The sequence below is a fragment of the Trichomycterus rosablanca genome, chromosome 6 (assembly GCF_030014385.1).
Source record: "Trichomycterus rosablanca isolate fTriRos1 chromosome 6, fTriRos1.hap1, whole genome shotgun sequence".
Classification (NCBI taxonomy): Eukaryota; Metazoa; Chordata; class Actinopteri; order Siluriformes; family Trichomycteridae; genus Trichomycterus; species Trichomycterus rosablanca.
The window spans coordinates 9679340-9705687 of record NC_085993.1 but is presented as its reverse complement, the minus strand read 5'-3'; the positions used below and the strand labels follow the sequence as shown (position 1 = coordinate 9705687).

The following is a 26348-nucleotide window of genomic DNA, read 5'->3' as shown; positions in this document are numbered from 1 at the left end:
AGCATGTATGAAGAACATGCTCATCTCTCTGTATTCTTCCAGCACTTGAGCCGACACCTTCGGCCTTTATCTGGCCCTTTTTCCTTCTTCAGACGAGACCAGCATCCTAAATGCACCGTTCGATACGTTCTAATGCTTTGCTCACGTTAGCAGTGATACATCTGATATTTTTATGGGTCACCAGCGGGTCAACCTTCGACTAATGGCGGTCAACGATGTGGTCACGGAATCTGGCCGTAGGAGAAGCTACAAGAAGAGACGCGAGCGAAGGGAGGAAAGCAAAGTGGAAGATGTTAAATGGGTCAATAGACAGAAATGATGTTAATAAGATCTGCGCAGTGCTAGCATTCAAACTACACATATGCTGTGTGTGTGTGTGTGTGTGATGACCACTGCAAGGGTATATCTGCCATCTGGCTTTTCGTCTCTATGGAGCTTTTTAAGGCCAAGTCTTTTAAGATTAACATGACAATGACCATATCCTGTGTTGAGAAAGTCAATACGACGTGTGTGTGTGTGTGTGTGTGTGTGTGTTAAGCCAAACGACAGTGAGCATTTGCATTTGAGCACACTTCATCGGGCTGAAAGGGTTACACCATGTTAATCAAATGGCTTAAATTACAAAGGGTGTGTGTGTGTGTGTGTGTGTGTGTGTGTGTGTGTGTGTATGTATGTGCGTATGTGTGTGTGTGTGTGTGTGTCCTGAATGCTAAAGAAAGGAGACAGCACTCTAAATGAGATTGAGTGTTTTGATACCGAGCCACTCCACTAGTCTTATCAACACAGATCTACAACTTGATCCATACACACACACACACAGAGACTCAAAAGCTTTAGTGTGCTCACAGGACGCAGTGTGTGTGTGTGTGTGTGTGTGTGTATCCACAGTGGAGTGTTCACATGCACAATGACAGTTTTAGGCCAAGTATGCTAATGAGTCTGGCAAAGATCCAGGGGTGTGTGTATGTGTTGGGTTGAATTTGGAAGGGGGGTGGATTTTGGGGGTTTGTCTACCAGCATGAGCTTCTACACCCTGACTAGCAGAACCAAAACAATCGCACCCAAAAAACAGCCAGACTCACTACAAGCGGAGTGAAACAAGCTGACCTGGAGATTTCTGAGATGTATCTAAATAGAATATACAGTCAGTATTTGTATTCCTGATTATCACCTACTTATCACCTCATTAGCATGTCAGGCACGCACACAGGGGCTGAACAGAAGTGTGAAAACTTCCCAAAATATATACAACCCATACTGCAACATGGCTCATGTACGAGCCACGATGTGGCGCACGCATCCTCCACGCTGGCACGAGCGCAGGAGGGGTGTGTGTGCAGTGTACGTGTGTGTGCAGTTTTATCACAAGAGGATGGACGAGGGGGGACAAGCAAGGCCACAATGAAGTAGAGAGGAGAGGGGAGAATGGAACAGTGGGAAGAGACATGAATTCAGGTAATTCAGACACTACATCGAATCCTAGGCTGTGCCTGATGGAGGTAGGTTGACTGGGCTTCACTGCCACTGTGCCACACTGACCTCTACTGTCTGGTTGAAGTGCCTGGACTAGTGGCGGGCTATTTGGAAAGTTCATGGTTCATAGGCTGAGGAAAAGCTGCAGGCGGTGACTGAGCGGAGGGGACATGTGATAATCTAAGTTCTCATTGGCCACTGTGGGGGTGGTGCATGCAGCAAGAGCACTGCAACAAAATGAAGAATGGAACAGTGGGAGGAGAAATTAATTCAGGTAATTCAGGGACTCAGGTTTGAATCCTAGGCTGTGTTGTCGACCTGGCTGTGCCTGACGGAGGGAAGGGTGGACTGGGCTTCACTGCTGCTGTACCACACCAACCTCTCCTGTCTAGTTAAAGCCCCTGGACTAGTGGCTGGCTATTTTGAAAGTTCATGGTTCATAGGCAGAGGAAAAGCTGCAGGCGGCGACTGAGCAGAGGGGACGTGTGATAATCTAAGCTCTCGATGGCCACTGTGGGGGTGGTGCATGCAGCAAGAGAACTGCAACAGGCAAATTAGACTGGGAGAAAAGTGGGAGTGTGGGGCAGGGACAGAAAACCAGCTGACTTTAGGTTGCATGCTGTTTTAATTTCCGTCCTCCCCGGTGGGTGTTGCGCGTCAGGTGCGACCTACTGTCATGATGACGCGTATCGATTAAAGTGCGTGTTAATTAGACGTCATATAGAGGGTGTGAACCAAGGATCAGAATTCAGATTGATTTGATAGTGTATACAAGGTGCTCGAGTCGCATAGCAGTCTATTATGCTTGCCCACTACCTCTGAGACCTGGGTTCGAATCTTTAAGCCCTGCAATGCTATGGGCCGACTGGGCCTCTATAGAGACGCGACTGGCTGTGTCTGAGGTGTAGGATGGCCGAAACCCTGTGATGGATAGCCACCCTGTCTGGGGTGTTCATGCCTAGTGGAACAGGAGGAATATATAGAGGGTGTGAACCAAGGATCAGAATTCAGATTGAGTTCAGATTGTTTGTTTTTAAACTGATTTGACTGTGTAAACAGGGCACTCGGGTGGCATAGCGGGCTATTATGCTTGCCCACTACCTCGGAGACCTGGGTTCGAATCTCAGCATGCTATGGGCCGACTGGGCCTCTATAGAGACGTGATTGGCTGTGTCTGAGGGGGAGGATGGCCTGTGATGGATTGCCACCCTGTCTGGGGTGTTCATGCCTAGTGGAACAGGACCTACCACGACCCTAACCACAATAAAGCAGTTGATGGAAATGAACCTAATGAAAGATGATTGTGTAAATATTACTGCAAATCCAGAGTTTGGTCCAGATGTTCAATCAATTACGTTATAAAATTAAATGCAGTCGAATTTCGAAGGGAGCAACGTGTCTAGTGTATGAGTGTGGGCTTGTTTTACGTGTGTGTGTGTGTGTGTTTGTGTAAGAAATTGTGCTTTGGGCTGAAGGAAATGACTTGTACGCAAAACGCAACATTAATGAGACGCCCTGTGCTAAAGAAGCCTGGCGGAGGCTTCAAAGAACACGAATTCCAGTTAACGAAGGCCTAAAGAGCATGAAAACACACACACACACACACAGATATCCAGAGGGCACTGCTATGGCCATGTGCTTAACAGATGTAGGTTCTGGGTGGGTGTGTGGGCGCGTACCTGTTTGTCGGTAAGGGTGTAGATGTAGCGCTGGTTGGGGCTAAAGAGCAGGTCTCTCAGGATGGGGCTGCCCTCCCCCACCACCACGTTCTCGTACAGCAGAGCGGGTCTGGACTGACTCACCGAGTTGATCAGGATCTGCGGGAGAAAACACACACAGAGCTCATGAGCATGGCCGAGCAGGGCCGAGAGGAGAAGAACCGCTGACGTCACCGCACAAGCCATTTCCAAACGCAGTCATGCGTGTGAACCAGTTTCAAAAACGTGCCTGCGTTTCAGAAAACCACAGCAAACCGTAACGGCATCACACCGCTGACTGAACACTAACAGTGCCCCAGAATTCCACTCAGTCACCCCCAAACCCCCCCCCCCCCCCCCCCCCGGTCACCCCCGTATCACTACAAACGGCGCTCAAGCTCAGCTTTATCGACCTGTTCAAACCCCTCGTGTTTATAATCTGAATCTCTGGCTGACTGTGTGTGTGTGTGTGTGTGTGTGTGTGTGTGTGTGTGTGTGTGTGTGTGTGTGTGTGTGTAAGAGGAGGATTAGCAACATCAGTCTCTAATTGAATCAAACAAAGCAGATAGACACTCAACTGTCAGACAGACAAGAAGAGCTCGATTATGGGCTCAGAACAGGAATCAATAAAGCTAGTGCGGCCACAAACACACACACACACACACACACACACACGCTCTCACACACATGCTCTCACACACATGCTCTCACACACACACACATCCACGCACACAGATAGAAACACATGCATACAACCATGAATACAACCGTGCACAAACCCATTCAAACACAAGCACACACACACATCCACACACACTCAACCATGCTCATACACACAAACAAACATGAACACATCCACACACACACACAAACATACCTGCACACATACACACACAAAAAGATATGTACACACGTCCATGCACATGCATAAAAACACATGCACACAACCATGCACAAACACACACACATCTACGCACAAACACATGCTCACACACACACGCTCTCTCACACACACAAACTCACATATCCACGCACAAAAACACAGAACACAACTATACACAAACCCACACACACACGGCCATGCACAACCCCACACACATCCACACACAAACACACATGCTCACACATTCACACACAAACACAAGCACACACACATCCACGCACTCACCCATGCTCATACACACAAACATGAACACACATCCACGCACACACACACACACACACAAACACACAAACACACATACCTGCACACATGCATACACACATCCACACATACATCCATGCATATATACATATATATAATTCAAAGTCAATGTTATCAGAACTATAAAGCCACAATGTAAAAAACCTTCATGAATTATTTTTTAAATACGTTTGGAAAATGTTGCAGTTAAAGATTTATATCAAAACCAGACATGATCAGCTATGTTTAGGGTTTGTGGGGCTGAATAGATTGCTGCCCTGTACTGGGAATTCCTGCTTTGCGCCCAATGCGAGTATGGCCAAGACAGAGCGGCTGATGAAAATAAAATGGCAAGACATTTCAAGTTTTAGTTCAGATTTAATTACAGTATAAGTTGACATAATATAGAAACTAAAAATTCCCTTTCCTTTCCCCCCTTTTACCAGTAAAGTGCCTGGAACTGGTGTTGGGTCATAAAATTTACTTTCTACTTTATCACAGTAGGAATCAAATCATTAAATTGAGACCAGAAGAATTTTAGTGCTGGAATTAAACCCATTTAACCACCTTAGGAAGGAAGACTGACCAATCAGAGCCAAGCAAGAAATTTCATGTGCTTCATGCTGCATCCTCCAGTACATGAGCACGAACTCACACTAATGGGCGCCAGTCTGCCTCAAAATAATGTAAAAATCCCCACGGGGGCAACACATGCACTAATTAGGGTCACAAATTAGTCACTGGAGGTTGGAAGTTCAAAGCCCGGGGCTGTCTGGAAGGCCAGTGTTGGATCTCTCACCCTCAGCTGTTAGGCTGAATTTCTTATTCGCCTTTCTTCTAGTTCACTTTAAATAAAAGCGGAGGTTAAATAAATAAATGTAAATGTTCATGTAAATGTAATCCATCCACACCCACACAGAATGTGTCTGTAATGTAGGTCAGACAGACCCTGAGCGATTTTCTTATTCACGTAGTCCCACACACACACCACTACATTTCACCATAAAACAACACGCGAGACGATATTGAGAAAGCACACAGGCGAGCCAAAATGCAGCCCGACCTTTTCCTGACTGTTAACAAAGGCCATCGGAGGTCAATCACTCAGTCTAAAAGGTCAATGCAGGAAATCAGCCCGGCCGTAATTGTACAAATTGATTTAAATTGCGGCACTGACTGCTAACGCATCGCTCGAGACGGGAGGCGAGTTATCCGGAGCATGTTAGGAAGTAATGAAGAGAAGACGAAGCAAGACGGCAGAACGTAGTAAGAGCAGTCTCTTGATACATGCTCAATAATCCAGGTACACAAATCCACAAAGCTGAATCGGTTCATCTGGACACAAGTTTGTTGTAGAGATACGTTTCGCCACTCATCTAAATGACTTCTTCAGTCCCAACCTTATATGCAACCGATATCTGTGAAGAGGGAACGACCATCCCTGAACCGGGGAGTGGACCTGAGAGTACATCTCTTACCATCTTACAATGCCGTGATAGGAGCTATACCCCAATCATGTGTGAAAGGCACACATGGCCATTGTAATTAATGGTCATTGTGATTTGCATATGGACCTGATCACCGGTTTCATTGTTATGGGACTCAACTTTGTGGAGTAGCGAGAGCAGAACTCTCCGGGGTGCCTGTAGGGGGCGCTTGAGCCGCCGAAAGGATCAGAAAAAGATCCATATGCTTCTTTAGGTTTGTACCTACACAAGTGCACTGCGACGTCACTGTGTAAAAAAAGAACCAGATACTTCTACCAGTGCCTTAGCCGGTTATCAAAACATGACAGGAGCCGACTTTAACAAATCCACCGGTTCAATAAAAGACTATCACCAAGACCCATCTGCTCTGAAGAAAACAAACATGTTTAAATCCGCTTCAGCCAGAGCCCCAAAAATTACCTCCACTAAAACACTGCAAACATAATTATTCTGCCAAAATATGAAATCTCAGACTAGCCTATTACTTTTGAGACAAAGTGCATTATAAGGAGCGTGTATCACAGATGTGTGTACAGAAGAGACACTGGAGTACTGGCATATTAAATACATCCATCACTCGTATAGCTCTCACTGAACCACCGTGCTAAACTTAGAGAGGTAGCAGACTTTATTTATCGTTCTCAATACTGGTGAGCTTGTTTGCTCTGCATTTAAATGACTTAATGACTGACTGAGGCTGGCTGGGTCTGTCTGGCTGGCTGGTTTTCTGTGTTTGTCTGACTGTCTATTTGACTGTTGCAGGCTGGGTCTGTATGTCTAGGTGGCTGGATTGGTCAGTCTGTATGTCTAGGTGGCTGGATTGGTCAGTCTGTATGTCTAGGTGGCTGGGTCTGTCTGTCTACCGTACTGTCTGAATCAACGTCTGTCTAGGTGACTGGGTCTGCCCCGTCTAGGTGGCTGGACTGGTCAGTCTGTCTGTCTAGGTGGCTGAATCTGTCCTGTCTAGGTGGCTGGACTGGTCAGTCTGTCTGTCTGTCTAGGTGGCTGGATCAGTCTGTCTGTCTATCTGACCATGTCTGTCTAGCTGACTGCCTGAACCAATGTATGTATGTCTAGATGACTGGATTGGTCTGTCTGTCTGGGTCTGTATGTCAAGGTGGCTGGGGCTGTATGTCTGTCAGGATGGCTGGACCAGCCTGTCTGTCTATCAGACTGTGTATGTCTGTCTAGGTCTGTACATGTAGGTGGCTAGGGCTGTCTGTCTTACTCGGGCTGTCTGCCTGGCTGGACCAGCCTGTCTGTCTATCTGACTGAGTCTGTCTGAGTGGCTGGGTCTGTCTTGTCTGTCTGGGTGGCTAGATAAATCTTTGTCTCTGTCTGTCTGTCTGTCTGTGTGGCTGGACCAGACTGTCTGTCTATGACTGTCTGTCTAAGTGGCTGGGGCTGTCTGTCTATCTGACTGTGTCTGTTTCTGAGTTTGGCTGTCTGGGTGGCTGGATGAGCCTGTTTGTCTCTCTGTCTGTATGTCTAAGTGGATGGGGCTGTCTGTCTCACTGGGGCTGTCTGTCTGGATCAGCCTGTCTGTCTATCTGACTGTGTCTGTCTGGGTGGCTGGATCAGTCTCTGTGTCTGTGCCTGCCTGTCTAGGTGGATGGGGCTGTCTGTCTCACTGGGGCTGTCTGTCTGGATCAGCCTGTATGTCTATCTGACTGTCTGTCTAGGTAGCTAGGGCTGTTTGTCTATCTGACTGTGTCTGTCTGTCTGTCTGGATCAGCCTGTCTGTATATCCGACTGTTTGTGTCTGTCTGGCTGGGCCTGTATATCTAGGTCGCCGGGGCTGTCTGTCTATCTTACTGTGTATCTCTGTCTGAGTCTGGCTGTTTGAAGTTGTGTCTGTCTCCATCTGGGTCTGTTTGTCTTTCTGACCTACTACCTACTACTAACCCATTGGACCGTCCTCCCTTAGGTGCAGCCTACTGTGCCTGTTAGGCACCTGGCCAGGTTGATAGCACAGCTTAGATCAGAACTCAGGAGATTAGATTGCTGTGCCCCACAGGTGCCTCACCAAAACCTCTAAAATGATCAAGCTGGGTAGCTCCGTGCTAGTAGACCGGAAGTGCACGTGGTTTCACTGGGAACAGCAGCGTGACACTGTACTGCATTACCTAAACACCCCTGAACCATTCATCAGCGCTCACCACAGTCCCGGTATGGAAATCCTGAATCAGCAACATCCGAACACAACCAAGATGCCACTAAATTAGGAGCACCTCAGAGACGTACCCTCTCGATCAAAAACAGGAGGGTGCGTTCTCATTCGCCATGACTCAGTCAGTGTCAGTGTCTCTAAATCAACTCGCCAAATAAACAACACAGCAGAGGCAGCCTAATTTACTTTCGACGTCACCCCCTCAAAGGGCCCATTGACTGCTTCCTCACCACACGCACTGGGTCAACACAGGAAGACAAACTTTGCAGACACACAGATTGTGTACTAGGATACACCAAAGGTGGCGCTTTATACAAACAACACCCACCCTGCAACACACACCAGGCTGTAGAGGGGCAACCGATGAAGCATGTACTCGCAGGAAGGGGGTATGTGCGTTAGGACCTGCACAGAGCATGGCTGATATGAAAAGTGCAATCTTTAATCTGTAATCACTAAAGAACTGATAAGCCTTCCTGTGGGAATGCTAGCCGATTACCGAGCCACTGATGCCTCAAATTACTGCTTAAGGAATCCAGACATAATTAAACAGTGACAGATTTTATATCCTCCTCTCTCTTCCCTAGATATTACACTGGAGTGCAATCATTACCCAGCATGCACTTAATATCTACCTGTATGAAATAGAGTCACTTCATCGGAGGAACATGTTCACAGTCATTACAGGGTGGAACAGGGCTAGCCCTCTGAGTATTTGTACACAAACAGCGAGGAGACGTGACCCGAAGTAATGGCGCTTCTCGAATATTATTATTCTGGCCCATAATCGTAGAGCCGCAACCACACGCTGTTATCTGTGCCAGCTGCAAACCCACAGTTTGGAAATCTGCAGCACACTCAAGACAGAGAGAGATACACTGCTGGCGTTTCAAACCCCCCTAGCACTCAGCTTGGATGTGCTCAGTTCACCCTGAAAAAGGTCACAAACAGAGGGGAATCCTTGTCCGGGCAGTCGCGGTCGCAATAATCAATCATGATTGTCCCATTTGGGGAGAAAATATGCAAATATGGCCTTCACGATAGTGAGACTATTCATGTAATACCACAGCATCTCATTTCTATTTAGTTCTGGACTAATTGAACTACTTCCAATGCAAAATATAGGAATTTTTTCTAATATTAATTGTGTGTATTAATGGGCACAAGCTGTCTAGACCATGGCTATCCAACCACCACACGCAATAATACGAGGGATCTTCAAAAAGTTTCCGCATTTTTATTCCAATTTTGGTTGGAAACAGTGAGGGTGGGAGGAGTACTAACTTGTTGTATCTGAGAGACTGAAAGAGAGCTTATATTCTAGGTTTAGTGTCATCTGATTTTCACCTTTTTGGATGCTCAAAGAAGCTTGGTGATGTGAAAGCAGCGGTGCATTAGCGGCTACATGAACACAATACGAATCACAGGCAGAAAAATGAACCAAACAGTACGTGATGTCACAAAATGTACATTTTCAGCATTCAGCAGATGCCTTTATTTAAAGCGACTTACATTACAGTTACATTATACAGTCTGAGCAATTGAGGCTTAAGGGTCTTGCTCAAGGGCCCAACAGCAGCAGAGGGGCTTGAACCAGCAACCTTTGGATTACTAGTCCTGTGCCTTAACCACTAGGTTACGACTTTCCTAAGTAAGTGACACTAAACACCCTGCATTAAGCCCTGCATGGTGCATTGGTCTGACGACTGTCTTAGAGGATATACAACAAATGTGTGTCACTTGATTTTGGTTTGACTGTGAATATGAGCGTGACCGCTAAGCAAAACAAGACTAAAATACAGTATAACAATGTCTCTTTTTTTTGTTTGGTCCGGACCAAGGCAACCCGACCTAAATTTTGGTGTTGGTATTATGTCCATTCATTAGGGCCGCCACACACATACAGAAACACCAGGTATTAGGATTTCTGTAGGTCTAACACTGTCTGCACTGCTCCTTTTACTTTTGGATTGGTCTTTGTAGACACCCATTCTTAAGAAATGTAATAGCACCATTCAGGGCTCTAGACTAACTTTTTGCACTGGTTGCACTGGTGCGCCTAACTTTTTTTCTTAGGTGCACCAGCACAAAAGTTAGGTGCACCCAAATTTTCGACTGCATCGCATTTAACACCGCAGTTTTACAGGTTCACTTTTCTTTTTTCTTTTTTTTTATCACTGTCCATACAGGCAATATTGACTTGTAATTAACTAACAATCTGGTCAACATGGCCTCGTCTGATGATCTGTTTGCTACTGCCTGCCGCTGAAAGGCAGTGGGGAGAGGGGGACACTCGGGCAGTGCATTTATCGCCGCATGTAATGTGTTTTATAGATGCATTGGGTTTTTTCAGCCTTTCAATTCAAAATGTATTAGAACCAGTCACAAATACACTATTGCCGGCCATGGTCTTCCCATGCTCTTTACAGTTAATTATAGTATTATAGTCTAATTATAGCAATTATTTTTTATAAAAATTATAAAAATAATAATAGAGTAAATGTGTATGTATGTGTGTATATCTATTTATATGTGTGTGTATATTTAAAATTATATGTATATATATATGTGTGGGTTTGTGTGTGTGTGTGTGTGTGTGTGTGTGTGTGTATGGGGCTCTAGAGTGTTAGTGTAATCTTAAATGCAGTGCATTATATTATCTGCTTTACTGAATCTTTTACACAGATTCCCAAAATCGCTTGCGGTGCACTCACTGCGTATTTTGACTACATGTATTCTAATATATTATGGTCTTTTAGTTATTTTTATATTTTATTAACGAAAATATTGTGTTTTTACTTTTACTCGCTAGCATTAGCCACTTGCTACTAGAGGGTCGGCTTACCTGGCCGCTGTCCGGTGGGGATGCTGCGGGTCTTTTGCTGTGCGGTGGTGGAGGTGTGGGAATAAAGGCACACAACAGGGTAGAGTCACTTTAACTGTTTAGTCAGGACTTCGGTGAGCATTACAACACTTTAGACTGCCTAGCTCCAGAATCCGAACTTCCATTCTGGGGACATCCGGCGAGTCTCATATACAAAACTAAATTAACTGCAGAACATCCGAACGCACATGTATAAACCTGGTGCTGCATTCTGATTGGCTGAGCTGAATGTTGCTTACATATCACCGCTACAATATTGTCCCGCCCTTCACTATCTCTGATTGGTTTAGACCATGTTATTGGCCTAATGTGTGTCTGTTTTTTTTCCTTCGGAAGCCTGGTCGCACCGGTGCGACCTGAGATTTTTTTTAGTCGCACCATTGAGAAATTAGGTCGCATGTGCGACCAAATTGGTCGCACTCTAGAGCCCTGCCATTGTAGAAAGTCTCAGTTTTTAAACAATTTCTCTTGTCTCTCTGAATACTTTTATGTTTTCAGACCCCCACATGGTCCTGGTTCACACAACAGATCTATGTTGAAGATCTATGTCATTACTGAAGAAACCCAGGTAACAATTTCTCTTAAATATGAATATTTGTGAGTGTTGATTATATAAACAACACCAAAAAAAATCAGACAACCCACCAAACCCAGGTAAGCCAAGGTGCAATTACACCTTCTCTTTGAACTGAAACACTGGTTTCTTCACAGATACACACACTCATCTATACACACACACACCCAGCCTTAATCCATCAATTGTTAGAATTGCAAAGGTTCCTTTCATTTCGCCCCAAGTGGAAACCTGATCTGAGGAGTGTGTAATTCCAGCCGCCCCACCCGTCTCCGAACGAAACAGTACAGATCCCGCATCCCCCTCGGACGCTCCGTGAGATATCTGCTCTATTTCTCTCAGCTCTGTGAGCAGTGCGAGTCTCCGGCTCAAATCAACTTTTTATTACGTCTGTCAATAGTTTCAATACACACTGCATCATTCTGACAGACTTAAGTCCTAAGAAAATGAGCTTATACTGGACACTCTTGGAAAAGAGATGAACGTGTGTGTGTGTGTGTGTGTGTGTGTGTGTGTGGGGATAAGAACAGTAATGGTAACACAGGGCTTAGCCCAAGGCCTCCACTGAGAAAACATTAGCTTGGTAACCGCAACATTGCAACAGCAGAATGAAGTGTGTGTGAGTGAATATCGGAATTGAAGCCTAGTTATCTCTGTGATTAACACTGAAGAAATCAGTGTATGGTGTGTGCGTGTGTGTGCTTAGATTTCAAACCCTTATAAAGACTAAATGACCCCATAAGGACTGGAATAAATAAAATAAAGTCAAATGTATGAAGCTCAAATCCAGAAAAGTATAAGACGGTATATAAAATGTCAATTAAAACAAAAATACATTGATTTGCTTTGATTTTTTTAACACAAGCAGAGCAGCTTAGCAAAAATAGGTTTGAGGCTCATAAATTTGGAAAAAAAAAAGTAAGAAATGTTGAAAATAAAGCCTTAAGAATTGCAAGGATTTCAAATCGCAGTGCATTTAAGGGCCAGACCAAACAATTGAATGATGAAATCTTTGTTGTTAAATGTTAAATCTGTTAGATAACAAAAAAAAACCTGAAAGGGGAACAACCCGTTTCCAAGCCAACCTACCAACATAAAATGTTTGTGTAAACATTGGAGGTTGTTTTTCCAGGTAAAGACAAAAATAACCATCCAGATTATCCAAGTTTCAAAGCCAAGGACTGTCAAGGTATGAAAGTGTATTGTTGGCCATGGCAGGAGTAATTAACCCAACAGTGGGAGCATGACTAACAACTAATGCTGTATTTTTCTGGAATGACCGTGCTAGACCGGCCTGCCTGCAGTCTACATTAGTCAAACCCAAATCATCCTACACCGGTCAGCCATAACATTAAACCCACCTCCTTGTTAGACCCCTTTCATGCTGTTCCTTCAATGGTCAGGACTCTCCCAGGACCACTACAGAGCAGGTATTATTTGGGTGGTGGATCATTTTCAGCACTGCAGTGACACTGACATGGTGGTGGTGTGTTAGTGTGTGTTGTGCTGGTATGAGTGGATAAGACACAGCAGCGCTGCTGGAGTTTTAAACACCTTACTGTCACTGCTGGACTGAGAATAGTCCACCAACCAAAAACATCCAGCCAACAGCACCCTGTGGGCAGCGTCCTGTGACCACTGATGAAGATCTCAAAAATGACCCACTCAAACAGCAGCAATAGATGAGCGATCGTCTCTACATCGACTTTACATCTACAAGGTGAACCAGCTAGTAGGAGAGTCTAATAGAGTGGACAGTGAGTGGACACGATATTTAAAAACTCCAGCAGAATTGCTGTCTGATCCACTCATACCAGCACAACACACACTAACACACCACCACCATGTCAGTGTCACTGCAGTGCTGAGATTCATCCACCACCTAAATAATACCTGCTCTGTAGTGGTCCTGGGAGGGTCCTGACCATTGAAGAACAGCGTGAAAGGGGGCTAACAAAGCATGCAGGGAAACAGATGGACTACAGTCAGTAATTGTAAAACTACAAAGTGCTTCTAGGAGGTGGTTTTAATGTTATGGCTGATCGGTGTATACCTTTTTAAATATTTTGTGCATCTTAAATGCTGCCGCTGTTCAGTAGGTTTATTTATTTATATATTTAGTTATTTTACGCCGTGCTTACACCGCTGTTCAGTAGGTTATTTGAATCCTGGTGCCAGGTGCAAAGCTTTCATTCCCATCTTTCACGGTTTTTATCTGCCCGTCTCAGACGCTCTCCTTCCTCCATTCCTGCTTTTTTTTTTTGCAGCATACACTCCTAAACAAACACACCCTCTGTCAAGGTGTACATGCCCAGCGGTTTGTTGTTGGTCCCTGAAGACAGACGCCAGCCAAAGCCCAGCGAATGCGGTTAAACGTGTAAGAGCTGCAGGTCAGGGGTGACGAGAAGTGAAACTTAGCCTGGAGAGACGAAAGGAAGCGAGCAGGGAGGGTGATTGGTGGAGAGGAAATGGTGAGGAAGCAATACCTGCCCGATATACACTATATTGCCAAAAGTAATCGCTCGTCTGCCTTCACACGCATATGAACTTGAGTGACATCCCCTTCTTAATCCATAGGGTTTAATATGATGTCGGCCCACCCTTTGCAGCTATAACAGCTTCAACTCTTCTGGGAAGGCTTTCCACAAGGTTTAGGAGTGTGTTAATGGGAATTTTTGATCATTCTTCCAGAAGCACATTTGTGGGGTCAGACACTGATATTGGACGAGAAGGCCTGGCTCACAGTCTCCGCTCTAATTCATCCCAAAGGTGTTCTATCGGGTTGAGGTCAGGACTCTGTGCAGGCCAGTCAAGTTCTCCCACACCAAACTCGCTCATCCGTGTCTTTATGGCCCTTGCTTTGTGCACTGGTGCACAGTCATGTTGGAACAGGAAGGGGCCATCCCCAAACTGTTCCCACATAGTTGGGAGCATGAAATTGTCTCCACTGCTCTAGAGTCCAGTGGTGGCATGCTTTACACCACTGCATCCGATGCTTTGCATTGCGCTTGGTGATGTAAGGCTTGGGTGCAGCTGCTCGGCCATGGAAACCCATTCCATGAAGCTCTCTACACACTGTTCTTGAGCTTATCTGAAGGCCACATGAAGTTTGGAGGTCTGTAGCGATTGTCAGAAAGTTGGTGACCTCTGCGCACTATGCGCCTCAGCATCCGCTGACATTGTGACATTGACTGTCATTTTACGTGGCCTAACACTTCGTGGCTGAGTTGCTGTCGTTCCCAATCGCTTCCACTTTGTTATAATACCACAGACAGTTGACTGTGGAATATTTAGTAGTGAGGAAATTTCACGACTGGACTTGTTGCACAGGTGGCATCCTATCATGTTACCACGCTGGAATTCACTGAGTTTCTGAGAGCGACCCTCAAATGTTTGTAGAAGCAGTCTGCATGCCTAGGTGCTTGGTTTGATACACCTGTGGCCATGGAAGTGATCGGAACACCTAAATTCAGTTATTTGAATGGGTGAGTGAATACTTTTGGCAATATAGTGTAGTACCTAGGGCTGGGCGATTTTCACGATTAATTCGGTTAATTCGCATGAACGTTTTCACCCGATGTTAGAAATGTGACAATCGCGATTGTTTACATACTTCATATTTTAATTAAAATACCAACATGTCACGAAGCAGAAACTGACCAGACGCCCGCGGAATATAAATCAGGGAAAGTTTAATATAAAAAGGGCGAAAGCAGTGTACAAAATCAGGTAGAGTCCAAAACCAGCAAAAACCAAAACAGTAAATGGAAGACAACAAGGATTATACACTGTAACGGTTCGATTCAGTAATAAGGAGCGCAAACACGATCGGCAAAACGAGACACAAACAGAAGAGTTTAATTAAGATTCACTGAATCAAACACCGCTGAACTGAATCAAAATACGGAGCCGATGAGCGCGATCAGGATTGGCTGGAAAGTAACGAGTTACATTTACTCGCGTTACTGTAATTGAGTCGTTTTTTGTGTACTTGTACTTTTTAAAGTAGATTTTACAGCCTGTAATTTTACTTTTACTTAAGTAAGTTTTGTACTAAGAATTGTAATTCGCGACATTTTAAATCACATCCGTTACTGAGTAAAAAAATCACGTCTGGGAAACTGCTGCAGTGAATTCTGCGATAGGGAGTCGGATCTTTTGTCTCGGTTCCTTTTAAAGAGCCGTATGTATGTAACGACTCCCAAATGCGCGAATCGGTTCATTTATTTTGGCTTAAATAACGGCCCGTTCAATAGAATCGAATCATTCTACGACACATAATAGTGGTTAATACAGTTTGTTAATACACCCCCCAAATCACAAGAGGACAAAATCAAAGCTGAGCTGAGTGATCACTTGATGCCCCCCAATGTAGATACTGATACAGACTCACTCAGTGGTGGAAACAGCACAGTACAGGTTCGTGTTCCTTTTAAGAAACCTGTAAAGAACTTTTTGTAGTTTTTTTTCTAATGTAAGGAGGTTCTGCTGAACATTATTTAAAATAAAAGTTGTTTGTGAGCTATTCTTAGATATAGATAGATAAGGATATGGGTAATTTAGATCTATTTGGTTTTAATTATTGTGATATCGTTATTGTTATAAAGTTTGAGTCCCTTAAAAGGATAATTATAGGTGGTGCTGTTACTATTTTTGCACTTCTGCAGCCTTTAATTACAATGCAAAAAAAGAAATTTGAGTCTTATTTTAGTTGCATTATACAAGAACAAAAAAAAATCGAAATCATAATCGGGTATAATTTTAAAATAATCGAGTTTTTTTTTTTTTTTTGCAAAATCGCCCAGCCCTAGTAGTACCAGCTTCATCTCTCTATTATTTCTGTCTGATTTACATACATTTTAATCCTGTTAAAATATTTGATCCTTAGATGAATCATAACACTGATCCACAGGCCTTAATTTGTAATTTCCCCCTTTTCCTCCCACACTCAATAAGCAGGATGCTGCCTGGACCGACTCAGCTTTACTGTTTGAATAAAGTCTTATTCCGATTCAAGACCGCCTTGTCTGAGACCTCCTTGTGGGGCCTTTGATCCCTAGAACAGTTTGTATTTTTAGAAGAGAGCTATTTGATGCACAGAGAGTGTTAATCATCCATCTTTTATGCAATCCCATCGATCAGCCAGCAGAGTCCGCAACTGTAGCAGCAATAAGAATTAAATTCAACCCCCCTCCCTCAGTCACAGCCAATGGTCAATGTTAGACTGGTGCAACGATGAAACATTAGCATTTCTGCCCGCCTGATGTAATCATTTGCCCACCCAGTAGTAGTAAAAAAACACCTGTACCATCAAAACTCTGGACTACTGAAAAGATGGTTGTTGGTTCAAATCCCAATTCTGCAGAACTGCCACTATCTGTCAGTTTCTAAGCAGGTGGTGTTAGTGGAGCTCACTGTCACCTGGGAAAACCGTATGGAGGAGGCCTATGAGCGAAAGAAGGCAAAATATCTGAAGCTAATGGAGGGAGCTCACTGTAAAAGGAATGGGTGGAAGAGCCGCTGTGTGCCCATTGAAGTCGGCTGCAGGGGCTTTACAGGGCAGTCTCTGCATCGGATGCTCAGCCTCCTTGGGATTAGAGGATTGCAGGAGAGGAAAGCCACCAAAAACATCACTGATGCAGCTGAAAAGGCATCAAGGTGGCTGTGGATCAAAAGGGGTGATCCATGGTGTAGCTCGCTACTTGGACACAAGTCAGGGACCGATCAACCCCGACTGGGTCGCCCAGGTGAGGGTGTCTGATGATCTAAGACCCAAAACACCCCATGACCCTGGGTTCATCACTGAAGATGTGTCCAAGTTGCACCATACGGTGTTTTTAGAACTTATGCTGCTTAAAATGAAATTGACTATCAAATAAATAAATGCATTTGTAAATACAGTACAGTACAGCGTTTCTAAAATCTCACTCCTCGCCATGCTTCAATATCATATCCTGTCACAATGCTGTAAAACTGTTTGTCAACTAGCATTGTACATTATTAACTACATTCTCTGTTGTTTTACCCCGAGGGCATTCTGATGGAAACCTGTTTACCCGCCGAGGTTAAGGATTAAAGTCGAGACTGCCGGGACAACGATGCTGCTCCTGTCAGATGTGACGGGTCTGGAGTAATTGCAACGACAAGAAATCACTACAGACTTTATTGAAGACTAGAGCGGATAACAACTCTATTATTATTTAATTGTTTATTTATCTATTTATTATCACTGTATGACTTTTAGATCATTCAATTCTGTGTTTGTATGATTTGTGTAAATCGTGTATTAAAATAAAAATCGTTTATTTAAAGTATCCTCCAGACCACCCAAGAAGGATGGGCCCTGTTGAGTCTGGTTCCTCTCAAGGTTTCTTCCTGTAATTTTCAGGGAGTTTTTCCTTGCCACAGTCGCCCTCGGCTTGCTCAACAGGGGTTTTTGTATCTGTTGGTCCTGGATTTTGTAAAGTTGCTTTGAGACAATGTATATTGTAAAAAGCGCTATATAAATAAAGTTGACTTGACTTGACTTGACTTGACAATGCCTCTCCCAAATATATTGGGCTGGAGGTAGACTCTTAAGGAGACCACATATGAAATCAAAACAATTCTAAAAAAGCAGGTACCTCAGTTTTTTGATAGCCAAGACACACCATCACAGCCAGCGTGGCCAGAAGGCCAACAGTCAGGTGAACCTCCAGATCGAAAGGTGTGCCACACAAACACACCCAGACACTGACAGCACAAGGAGCGGTTGCACGGTGGCGTGAGCGGCATGCTGACAGCTGGGTGGTCGCCTGGCAACCAGGTGGGAAACAGATGCTCTGACTGCGGTTTGGCCTGTTGCCACGGTAACACAGAGGGCGCCGACCCCTGGACACAGCGTGATGGTGTGCAAATCTGGGCATTCGGCTCACCCAAACAGGCTTCCCTGGCATACCACTGTCCAACACTTGTATGTAACAACGGTGCAGGCTTTAGGACCGCGGCTCAGCCGGGATCGGTTTAGAGCAGACCTGGGCATTGTACGGCCCGCGGGCCACATCCGGCCCGCGAGACATCCCTAACCGGCCCGCATGAGGTTCGAGGCAATTAAAAATTAAATGTAAATAAATGTACATCAAACATGCAATATAACATGACTGATTTTGACGGGAGCGCTGTCTTTAAATATCCGCAAGTTTCGATTTACGTGTGTGCGAGTGTATCAGCTTCACCGTAATGCTAACAGAGCTGAGTGTGACTGACGGTGGAGTTTTTAACAAGACATGGACTTCTGAAGTATTTATTTACTGAAGTCAGGTGTAAAGCTGTTTAAGGATTACAATTTAGGCTTTAAATCGCGGTACTAAACAGAGAAATACAAGAACATGAACGATGCGAAGCGTCACACCTGAAGCTTCACTAACTAAACTACAAAAGCAACAAGGACTTTTTATAAAGTTTAACACATCCAGAACTGAAGCAGTCACGACCAGCTTTGTGATTTTAAAAAGAATATCCAACAATAACAAAGGACTGAAAAACAAATGTGGTAATTAGACTCAAAACAAAATAGTTTAAAAACCTGCACATTTGTTCACATTTGTTTTTTTTTTGCATTTGTTTGTTTAAAAAGTAAAATAATGTTGATGTTTTTTCTCTGCCTACTTCTAATTTTCTGATTGTAACATCTAAACATTAAGAGCTTATTAGAACTGCACAATTTACTGCTTCTCATAAAGAGTGGGCAGTTGTAGCCTAGTGCTTAAGGTACTGGACTAGTAAATACAAGGTCGCTGGTTCAAGCCCACTGCCAGGTTGCTGCTTTTGGGCCCTTAAACAAGGCCCTTAACCCTCAATTGCTCAGACTGTATAGTGTAACTGTAATGTAAGTCGCTTTGGATAAAGACGTCAACGCTAAATGCTGAAAATGTAATGTAAATGTAAATAAAGAGATAAAATTAATATTGAGCAGAATTAAGTTCACCTTATTGGTCCGGCCCTCCACAACAGTCCCAGTTTCTTATGTGGCCCCTTGGAAAATTTAATTGCCCACCCCTGGTTTAGAGGGTCAAACCACTGAACGCGCACTTCAGACTCGACCAAGAGAGGAAAACCTGACGAGATCAGTCCAAAACACAAACAGGGAAAATTGAGAGTAGTGGTTCCCTCTCTTTTGTCATCCGAACCCCTTAAACCTAAATCATCCGCCTTACCTCTCGAGACTGAACAGGAATTTTTTTAAATGTAATTACAGGGCTATTTAGCAACTCTAGCAATTAAAAAAACTCCCAGTTGTATTTGGTCCTTGTCAAGCTTCAGAGCTCTGCAACTGTCCGTAATTTTATTTATTTTGACAGATTTTAAAGAGTCCCCCAATTTAATAGTTATCCAATTCCCCAAATGTATAACTCCTCACTGGCCAAGGAGAGCTGAGATCATTACACACCCCAGCCGACACATTTATAGTGGCCAAGCTAACTAGGGAAGGTGTTTCCTGGGCAGCATTTGAACAATGTTACATATTCTTACACATTATGACATAATAAATTCAGCTTTTTCTGTCTGGTATGGGACACTGGCTCAAATGTGGGTGTCCTGGAGAGCCGTCCTATTGAACCAAAAATGGCTTAGAAGCCAATCTGAGCAAAGTCGATTCAAAAAGCCTCTACATGGATAAAAGGTCTGCATCCTTTTATTGCCAGTGAAGGAGTCTCACAGAGAGCCGTACCGCGTTCAGACACCCACCACTAATGTTGGCAACTACGAGGGATCTTCAAAATGTTTCCGCACTTTTATTGCAATTTTGGATGGAAGGGGTGAGGGTGGGAGGAGTAGTAATTGGATGTGTCAGAGACAGAGAGTTTATAGTCCGGATTTAGCGTCATCTGATTTCCACTTTTTTACACTCAAAGAAGCTTTAATGGGAAGAAGATTTTCATGTGATGATGATGTGAAAGCAGTGGTGCATCAGTGGCTATGTGCTCAACCTAAAAGATTTTTTTCTGATGGCATTAAAAAGTTGGTATGACGCTGGGAAAAATGCATCAGAAGGTGACTGTAGAAAAGTGATGTCAATTGTTTTTAAAATTCTTAATAAATAAAGTTAAAATAGTGCAGAACATTTTTGAAGAACCCTCGTATATAGCGACAATTTAACCAATTCAACCCAAACCTAAACCCATCTGTTAAAATGTATGTTAGGCAATCTTTGAGAGCAGTTGTAGCCTTGCGGTTAAGGTACTGAACTAGTAATTAAAAGCTGGACTGGACTGGACTGCTGGACCCTTAAGCAAAACCCTTAACCCTCAATTGCTTAGACAATATACTACTACAATACTGTAAGTCGCTTTGGATAAAAGCTTCTGCTAAATGCCGAAAATGTAATTGTAAACGTAGTCCGCGAGTGACCCTTTACTATTCCAGCATTATTGTACCACTGGTTTAAAGGGTTTGGTGTGGAGCAACTCCAGTGGTCCACAAAGAGCCCTAACCTCAACCACAATGAACAACTTTGGGATGAAAATGTTGAACTGAATTGTCAGTTGCAAGCCAGGCCTTGTTGTCTGACAATGATGCTTGACCTCTAGAATGTTCTGTTGGCTGAATTGGCACACATCACCCAAGTGGAGACTGTTATAGTTACAAAAGTTAAAGGTACATATTAATGATTATGGTCCACTCAAACTATTGGCCATAGCATATACAGTGTATCACAAAAGTGAGTACACCCCTCACATTTCTGCAAATATTTTATTATATCTTTTCATGGGACAACACTATAGAAATAAAACTTGGATATAACTTAGAGTAGTCAGTGTACAACTTGTATAGCAGTGTAGATTTACTGTCTTCTGAAAATAACTCAACACACAGCCATTAATGTCTAAATGGCTGGCAACATAAGTGAGTACACCCCACAGTGAACATGTCCAAATTGTGCCCAAAGTGTCAATATTTTGTGTGACCACCATTATTATCCAGCACTGCCTTAACCCTCCTGGGCATGGAATTCACCAGAGCTGCACAGGTTGCTACTGGAATCCTCTTCCACTCCTCCATGATGACATCACGGAGCTGGTGGATGTTAGACACCTTGAACTTCTCCACCTTCCACTTGAGGATGCGCCACAGGTGCTCAATTGGGTTTAGTCCATCACCTTTACCTTCAGCTTCCTCAGCAAGGCAGTTGTCATCTTGGAGGTTGTGTTTGGGGTCGTTATCCTGTTGGAAAACTGCCATGAGGCCCAGTTTTCGAAGGGAGGGGATCATGCTCTGTTTTAGAATGTCACAGTACATGTTGGAATTCATGTTTCCCTCAATGAACTGGAGCTCCCCAGTGCCAGCAACACTCATGCAGCCCAAGACCATGATGCTACCACCACCATGCTTGACTGTAGGCAAGATACAGTTGTCTTGGTACTTCTCACCAGGGCGCCGCCACACATGCTGGACACCATCTGAGCCAAACAAGTTTATCTTGGTCTCGTCAGACCACAGGGCATTCCAGTAATCCATGTTGTTGGACTGCTTGTTTTCAGCAAACTGTTTGCTGGCTTTCTTGTGCGTCAGCTTCCTTCTGGGATGACGACCATGCAGACCGAGTTGATGCAGTGTGCGGCGTATGGTCTGAGCACTGACAGGCTGACCTCCCACGTCTTCAACCTCTGCAGCAATGCTGGCAGCACTCATGTGTCTATTTTTTAAAGCCAAACTCTGGATATGACGCCGAACACGTGGACTCAACTTCTTTGGTCGACCCTGGCGAAGCCTGTTCCGAGTGGAACCTGTCCTGGAAAACCGCTGTATGACCTTGGCCACCATGCTGTAGCTCAGTTTCAGGGTGTTAGCAATCTTCTTATAGCCTAGGCCATCTTTGTGGAGAGCAACAATTCTATTTCTCACATCTTCAGAGGGTTCTTTGCCATGAGGTGCCACATTGAATATCCAGTGGTCAGTATGAGAGAATTGTACCCAAAACACCAAATTTAACAGCCCTGCTCCCCATTTACACCTGGGACCTTGACACATGACACCAGGGAGGGACAATGACACATTTGGGCACAATTTGGACATGTTCACTGTGGGGTGTACTCACTTATGTTGCCAGCTATTTAGACATTAATGGCTGTGTGTTGAGTTATTTTCAGAAGACAGTAAATCTACACTGCTATACAAGCTGTACACTGACTACTCTAAGTTATATCCAAGTTTCATGTCTATAGTGTTGTCCCATGAAAAGATATAATGAAATATTTGCAGAAATGTGAGGGGTGTACTCACTTTTGTGATACACTGTATGTATGTATATGTATCCCCGACTTCAACTCCCTCCCAGACCCCGAAAAACTGCCCCACCTACTGGGGGAGGACAGAGAGAGCTGCACACTAGCAGCACTCTATACACACCTGCCACCAGGTTAGGGACAGTGGGTGACCATGTCTCACACACACACACACACACACACACACACACACAATCTAATTGTTATGACTACCTCATTATTGTAAATGTTATAATTTTTATTGTTATTATTTGCACTGTTTGTATTAATATTTTATTCTATTTTACATTTTTGCACCTGTAACTATTTTGTATATTTTTGTTCTTATTGTTATTTTTATTATTTCTCTGTAACTGAGCTTTGGCAATACGAATGTCATATTTTGTCATGCCAATAAAGCTTCTTGAGTTTGAGTTTGAGTTAAGTATGTAATTATACAAGAAATAAAGGAACTACAGATCCCATAATGCATTGAGATCTTTTTCACTAGTGTTGTTTTGGCCTGTAATGAGCATAAGCCCTCCCAATGCTGCCAGTTAGTACCGTGTCATCACAGGAAGGATGCTGCTAAAAATATGAACATCCACATCTCAGCTCTACGCCCACAGTTCAATGACTTCAACCCGGCGAAACTCCAGCAATCAAACGTGATTCTACGGGACTGTACATCATCCTTCAACAATCCCGCAGGTCATGGAAGGTCACGCTCAGGTTCGGACATCATGGTGAAAAATGGAACGACGAACGTGACAGGCGTTTTACTTCCAGTACCTGAGTGTTCGGCTCCATTTAGTTTTAGACGTATAAAAAAGGATGGAAAGAGAGAAAAAAGGAAAAACTACAGCAAGACGGAGGCAGACGGAGTCGGAGAAAAGAGAAAGAAAGAGATCAGAGTGTAATTGGTTAAAGCAGTGGCAAACAGACCACAATAGAATGAGACCGCTGCCAATTAAGTTGAAAGTGAGTCCATCGACTGGTGCGTTTCAGCAGCTTCACTCTGCGTCCACAATTTAATCAGCTTCACAAAGTCCTCCCAGCACACACACACACACACACACACACACACAACTAGCCTTTAACCGCGCTCACCTTCTTCTCTAGAGCCGAGGAAACCGCCACAGCCTCGTGGAAAAGAAGCCGAAACGATCCAGCCCTAGTTAACCAAATGCTAGCACGCTGATTGGAACAGGTTCATCGAGGGATGACAAGTGTGGGCACATTTCAGTACAGAGGGTGATTAATTACCCAGAGTTCATAGACGTGCGAGGATATCCGGGAAGAACCGCTGGGCTGAAACAGGACGGGAACAGGAACGTCAAAGACTTACAGGACCGAGGGTCAGGGAGACATGGCAACCGTCCACCCTTTCTCTCCGGATCTCCTTCATTTGTGAGAAAGGGCAAAGTGTGCCATCAAGTGTCACTATTCATTATCGCATTAGTGGTGGAAAAGGCTGCGTCTTTGTCAGATCCGCTTCGCAGAAAAATTATAGGAAGAAGACTGGCAGCCCAGGAGCCGTTCTGAATGCCACGCATTCTCCAAACAAAACTGTGAGGCCAGCCCTGGTGCCATAATTAGCCTTAGCGATAACGCCACAACCAGTGCCAACTTCTAGAAGCTCAAACAAGTGACATGTTGGCTACATTCCCAATGCAAGCACAAGACCTGAAGTCCAGTTAGTCCAGCATTTATCCCGTCCTGACCCTGGACTGGAACAGGAACGTCAAAGACTTACAGGACCGAGGGTCAGGGAGACATGGCATCCGTCGACCCTTTCTCTCCGGATCTCCTTCATTTGTGAGAAAGGGCAAAGCATGCCATCAAGTGTCGCTACTAATTATCGCATTAGTGGTGGAAAAGGCTGCGTCTTTGTCAGATCCGCTTCCCAGAAAAATACACAGAAGACTGGCAACCCAGGAGCCGTTTTCAATGCCGCATGTTCTCCAAACAAAACAGTGAGGCCAGCCCTGGTGCCCTCATTAGCCTTAGCGATAACGCCTCAACCAATGCCAATTTCCAGAAACTCGAGTGACACGTTGGCTAAATTCACAATGCAAGCACAAGAGCTGAAGTCCTGTCTGTCCAGCATTTATCCCAAAGGTTAAAAGTAAAAGGAAATAGAAGAGAGTGTAAAATAATACAGCTTAAAAAAGAACCAATGAGGTCACCGTGGTGTACCATGCAGGAGGAGAACCCACATCCAGAGTGGTCGCTGCGAAAACAAACTAGGATTTCTAAAGCTAGATACAGACAATGATGTCATGTCTGTCATGACAAAGGCTCGTATCTCAAAAAGAGAGTCTGGGGCGCTAGGGTGACACGGCATTTGATTAAGCTAGTGGAACCAGCCTGGCTGGGCACTCTGAGACAACTGGAAAGAGAGACCAGATATACAATCGTCTCTTCGCAACTGCATCAGCAAATCCTCCTGTATCATTGAGAAAAGCGTAGCATGGGCCCCTGTACATGCCAAGACCCTCCTCAGCCAGGGATCGAGGTCACTAGAGTGCATAAATGAAGCAAATTTAATAATGAGTGGAACGATGAGGCTGAAAACAGATTTGAAAATGGGTTTGTTTACGTTTGCACCATCATGAAGAAACAAACCTGGGTAACGTGTGGCTGGATCTGAAGATCTGAACCACTTGGACCTACAGTGTGGTACCTGGCAGGTGTACCTGGCTAGCTTTAGCTGTCAAACTAAGTAAGGTGTTTCTTGTGCAGCATTTGGGCACTGTTACATATTCTTACATATTGTGACATCATAAAATCAGCCTTTCCTGCCTGGTATGTAACAAGACATGGAGACCAGTCCTATTGAACCAAAGGTGGGTCTGTCTGAAAACTTAGTGAGCTGCCTTGCTGCCTACTGCCTACCTAGGCAGCTGCCAAAATAGAGAGCATTCTAATAAGACACTGAACTCATAAGGCAGATTATTTAGACGCGCTATTTAGGCAGCGATTACGGTAATTACGTCAATGCAGTTTTTGCTTACTAAGGTAGCACTGTTAGAACTGTATTAGGGGTGAAATCTGGGGTTCGAATCTCAGCAGTGGTATTGACCTTTAAACAGTCGGCCGTCTACATGATATGATAGGCTATGTCTGAGAGGGAAGGGTCGTCGAACAGTCTAGGCAATGGTAGGTGCACAATGCAGCAATACACCCCCAACAGGACGCCAATTCATCGCGGCCACTGGCCAATGGGGTGAGGCGGCACAACCTGCTAGCATGCCAGCTAACATCCCCCTCTGTGTATTAGGGGTGAAGACTGGGGTTTGAATCTCAGCAGTGGTATTGACCTTTAAGCAGTCGGCCGTCTACATGATATATGATTGGCTATGTCTGAGAGGGAAGGGTCGTCGAACAGTCTAGGCTATGGGAGGTGCACTGATTGGGAATTGGCACAATGCAGCAACACACCCCCAAACATTCCGCCAATTCATCCCGGCCACTGGCCAATGAGGTGAGGCGGCACAACCCACTAACATGCCAGCTAACATCTCCCTCCGTGTATTGGGGTGAAATCTGGGGTTCGAATCTCAGCAGTGGTATTGACCCTCAAGCAGTTGGAAGTCTACAAAGATATGATTGGCTATGTCTGCGAGGGAGGGGT

The 26348-nt window shown here is 44.4% G+C and overlaps 1 protein-coding gene across 2 annotated transcripts in view; it reads right to left on the bottom strand.

Annotated features, from left to right (window-relative positions):
• Positions 1 to 26348, bottom strand: part of plxna1b (plexin A1b) — a 268336-nt gene that overhangs the window by 143814 nt on the left and 98174 nt on the right. For both annotated transcript variants that reach the window (XM_062997386.1, XM_062997387.1), the window contains exon 4: positions 3153 to 3290. In XM_062997386.1, the coding sequence (XP_062853456.1) occupies positions 3153 to 3290 (138 nt within the window). The remainder of the gene's footprint in view (positions 1 to 3152; positions 3291 to 26348) is intronic.